A 4,481-nucleotide genomic window follows, 5' to 3' on the forward strand; every position below is an offset into this window, starting at 1 on the left:
ACATACTTTATCAATAAATCACTAATTATTACTGTTATATACTTTATCAATAAATCACTAAATATCACTGTTAACATTCTTTATCAATAAATCACTAATTATTACTGTTAGCATACTTTATCAATAAATCACTAATTATTACAATCTTGCTGAGAATGATCAGGTCACATATTATAGAACAGGAATCTTGTGTCAGCCTTGTGTACAACTCCTTGTTCACAATTCAAACTGGACAGGGGATGTTATTCCCAGCCCACTTTTTATCAATGACCTGCCTGATGTAGTAAAAGGTTCGAAGACCCTGCTATTTGCAGATGACACCAAATTGTACAAGGATACCAGTGAACAGGGAGATTTACAAAAGGACCTTGACAATCTGCATCAATGGTCAGATACGTGGCTACTAAAGTTTCACCCAGATAAATGTAAAGCACTATATTTGGCAAAGGATAAAAATCCAAATGGTCTCCACCTTTACAAGGATATGGACGGTATGAGGAGCACGGTAAAGCTGAAGGAGGAAGTTGAAGAGACAGACCTAGGAATAATTTTAGACAATAAGTTAAATTTCAAAAGCCACATACAAGCCACAGTAAACAAAGTGAATAGAGTACTTGGAGCCATCAGAAGAACTTACACATTTTTGGACAACAAAACATTCTGCCTGTTATATAAAGATTTAGTATGAACCACACTTGGAATATGGAGTTTGGAAACCATACAAACAACAGGATATCAACCTTTTAGAAAACGTTTAGCGGAGAGCTACCAAATTACTGCTAGGGATGAAGGATATTTCATACAAGGAAAGAATGAATAGACTTAAACTTCCATCATTAGTCCATAGAAGGAACAGGGGAGACATGATCGAAGTATTTAAAATATTGTCAGGCATATATGATACATCAGGATCAACAGGGCTTCTATTAATTAAACAAGACAAAAGATCTTGAGGGCATTCATTCTGCATGGACAAATCAAGAAGTAGATTAGAAGTTCGCAAATACTCGTTTACTCAGCGTGTAGTCAGCAGCTGGAACTCCTTACCCGAGAACATGGTCCAAGCTCCGAATATTATAACATTTAAAAATCGCTATGATAAGTTTTGGGACACTGGTGACAGGATGTTTACAATAACACCCGAGTGATGTCACATACACTATATTACATGTATATAATTATTATTTGAAGGACTGTGATCTGAATATAGAGGCAAATGTATATGCCTGCGTTCAGAATAATCTAAGTTAAGTATCAGTGATCTAGGGGAAGTAACTCCCAGCCCACTTTATCATCAGTGATCAAGGAGAAGTAACTCCTAGCCCACTTAGTCATCAGTGATCCAGGGGAAATAACTCCTAGCCCAATCATCAGTGATCAAGGGGAAGTAACTCCCAGCCCACTTACATGTAATCATCAGTGATCAAGGGGAAGTAACTCCCAGCCCACTTAATCATCAGTGATCAAGGGGAAGTAAGTCCCAGCCCACTTAATCATCAGTGATCAAGGGGAAGTAACTCCCAGCCCACTTAATCATCAGTGATCAAACCAGCAAATAGACCAGTGAAACTACCTTTGTTTTGTTTGTGTTTTATGTCCTATTAACAGCTTTGGTCATTTAAGGAGGTGCCAGGTTTTGGTGGTGGAGGAAAGCCAGAGTTCCAAGAGAAAAATCACCAACCATAGCCAGTACCTGGCGACTGCCCCACCAGGGCTCACCCTGGACCTAAAAAATCAGTAGCCAAAAAAGTAGCCATGTTTGAATTTCAGTAGCCATTTTTTTTAAACAGTGGCCATACTTTCTAGGCCTCCAGCCGTTACGGATAGGCTCCCTAAATATTTAATATTTTTTGAAGTGCAATACTATTCAATATGCTGTTAAATTAAGGAGTACTCTGTAAAAAAAATAATTTTGTTATACATCATGTTTATAATTTAATTCATAATGTGGTCTTTTTTTTTTTCCCAAAGAGAGACTTTTTCAGACTTTATCTCATTTCTTGACACAGGAATTGTGAAAAAATCTAGGTTGAAAGTTTAAATTTTAAGATATTATTCGCCTTTAATTCCGTGCCTTCAATCAAAAAATAAAACTAATAAAATTCAAATAAAAAGTAGCCTAAGTGATGCAATATTGATAATTATTTTTCCGTAATTCATGTTTTATGTAAAAAAAAAAAAAATACATTTAAAAAGATCACACATATCAAATGTAAATGGCAGTAGAACACATTTGAAAGGAAAAGGACAAATTTATAACGGTATTGACGAAATAATGAAATAAATTGGGAGCACATCACTTCGCACAACTTGGCCATTCCTGTGCACCTGTCGTCGATTGGCACCTATAATACAAGCGACCGTCGAAGTAATTCTGAACGGTTTGCTGTTCTAAAAGCCACCGCATAACTGCGATGCTAAATAACTTTCTCGGTCACTTGAAACTCTAAAACGTCTAACCACGAAGGTACACAGTCAGATACGATATAGGGCCTATCGTTTGAAGTGATCAGAAAGGCCGAAAATCGGCACATCGACATGGTGTTTCAAGGCGATACTTATACTTTCTAATCAAGCATATCGGACGAATTTATGCTTTCTACGGTACTGGAAAAGGTAAATGAAAACCATGTACACTAATTTAAATATACTGAACCTATAAATTTGTTGGATGCGGTGTTTGAACGAGTTTATCAGATCGACTTACGGCGCCGTCAAATGTACGTGTGCGAGACCTACGGTGCACGTGTGATCGCTTATCAGACTGTTTTCTCAACGTCAATGGGTCATCCAATTAACTTGACCCCACTCCATTATTGTACAAGAATTATAAAACCTTTTGCCACCTGAAGCTTGATAATTGACTTTACAACTTAGACAAAAGCATTAATTAACTCGCGGTCGTACAGCTCGCGCTGATCTGTGACGGCCCTGATTATGTTTACGCAATCAGTGTCAGCCACAATACACACGTGAGCTCGAGTAGACGGATCGTTTTCTGGGACAAAGATACAGAGTTTCCCCATTTTTAAAAACTTAGTAGTCAATTTAGTAGCCACATCGAATTTTTAGTAGCCAATAAAAAATTAAAGATAGTCAATGGCTACATTGGCTACCGACAGCGTGAGCCCTGCCCACAAAGGTCTCGAACCCACGACCCAGTGGTGGAGGGCTAGTGGTAGCAGAATGTTAGACACCTAAACCACTTGACCACCGCAGCCCCCCCCCACCCCCCCCCCCCCCCCCCCCCCCCCCCCCCCCCCCATCTGAAACTGTCTAGTAAACAACTTGTTTTCTCTAGCAGTGTTTGAAGCACCTAATCCCAAATACTATTGTACCAGCTGAGATATTTTGTACTTTACCCAATATATCAATGAAAATATTTATTGTGACACTTTCCAACATTTGGTAAAATACAGCTTTCATGGCCTCAGCAATTTATAATGTTACAATTGCTCCAACGTCAGCTACAGATTTTGTTACTTATTTCATGTTTACAAACACATTGATACATTATCATATATAAAAATATGTAAACATCGCAGCTGCATTGCTATATTTCAAAATGTCCACACTAGGAAAAATTTAGACAGGAAAATGTGCAAACATTTTTACAAAGAATAACCACCTTCATTGTGCTGAAAGCCTGAAACATTCAGGTATGCAAATGATCTGATACAATGTATAGAAGACAGCTAGGAGTTGTGCCCTACCTCTGGTGAGATCCAAGTGATCGCCCGTACTGTTGACAATGGCAGGTGTTGTTGCCTTGGTGATGTCCCCTTGTTTGATCTCTATATCAACTTGACCCAGACTTACTGACGCACCATAGTTTCTGGATACTGCTCTGTCTCCTCTGGAACCTGTAGCTCCTAAAAACACATATCACACCTAAACTTTTACAACAAATATGAATCAAGTTATATCATGTTATATTTGGCCCTGTTAAAAGTGCATAGGAGGTCTTATTGTGATAGGAAACTGACTGGAGTACCCACAGAAAACACTTGCGTTTGGATACCATATAAGTGGTATCCATTACCTTTTCACATCAATCATTTGTTTGTGTGTGTTTTCTGTCCTATTAACAGCTATGGTCATTTAAGGACGTGCCAGGTTTGGTGGTGGAGGAATGCCGGAGTTCCTGGAGTAAAAAACACTGATCTACAGCGAATACCTGGCGACTGCCTGAAGTAGGCCTCGAACCTGCGACCCAGTGGTGGAGGGCTAGTGGTAGCAGAATGTCAGACGCCTTAACCACTTGGCCCGACCCAGTGGTGGAGGGCTAGTGGTAGCAGAATGTCAGACGCCTTAACCACTTGGCCCGACCCAGTGGTGGAGGGCTAGTGGTAGCAGAATGTCAGACGCCTTAACCACTTGGCCCGACCCAGTGGTGGAGGGCTAGTGGTAGCAGAATGTCAGACGCCTTAACCACTTGGCCCGACCCAGTGGTGGAGGGCTAGTGGTAGCAGAATGTCAGA

General features: G+C 39.9%; 1 protein-coding gene across 5 annotated transcripts in view; it reads right to left on the minus strand.

The window, feature by feature from the left end:
* The window catches only part of LOC110466481 (poly [ADP-ribose] polymerase 14-like), a 70,252-nt gene that overhangs the window by 24,396 nt on the left and 41,375 nt on the right, over positions 1-4,481 (minus strand). For all 5 annotated transcript variants that reach the window (XM_021523002.1, XM_021523001.1, XM_021523000.1 and 2 more), the window contains exon 17: positions 3,714-3,872. In XM_021523002.1, coding sequence (XP_021378677.1) covers positions 3,714-3,872 — 159 coding nt within the window. The remainder of the gene's footprint in view (positions 1-3,713; positions 3,873-4,481) is intronic.

The sequence above is a fragment of the Mizuhopecten yessoensis genome, unplaced genomic scaffold, assembly GCF_002113885.1.
Source record: "Mizuhopecten yessoensis strain PY_sf001 unplaced genomic scaffold, ASM211388v2 scaffold11133, whole genome shotgun sequence".
Taxonomy (NCBI): domain Eukaryota; kingdom Metazoa; phylum Mollusca; class Bivalvia; order Pectinida; family Pectinidae; genus Mizuhopecten; species Mizuhopecten yessoensis.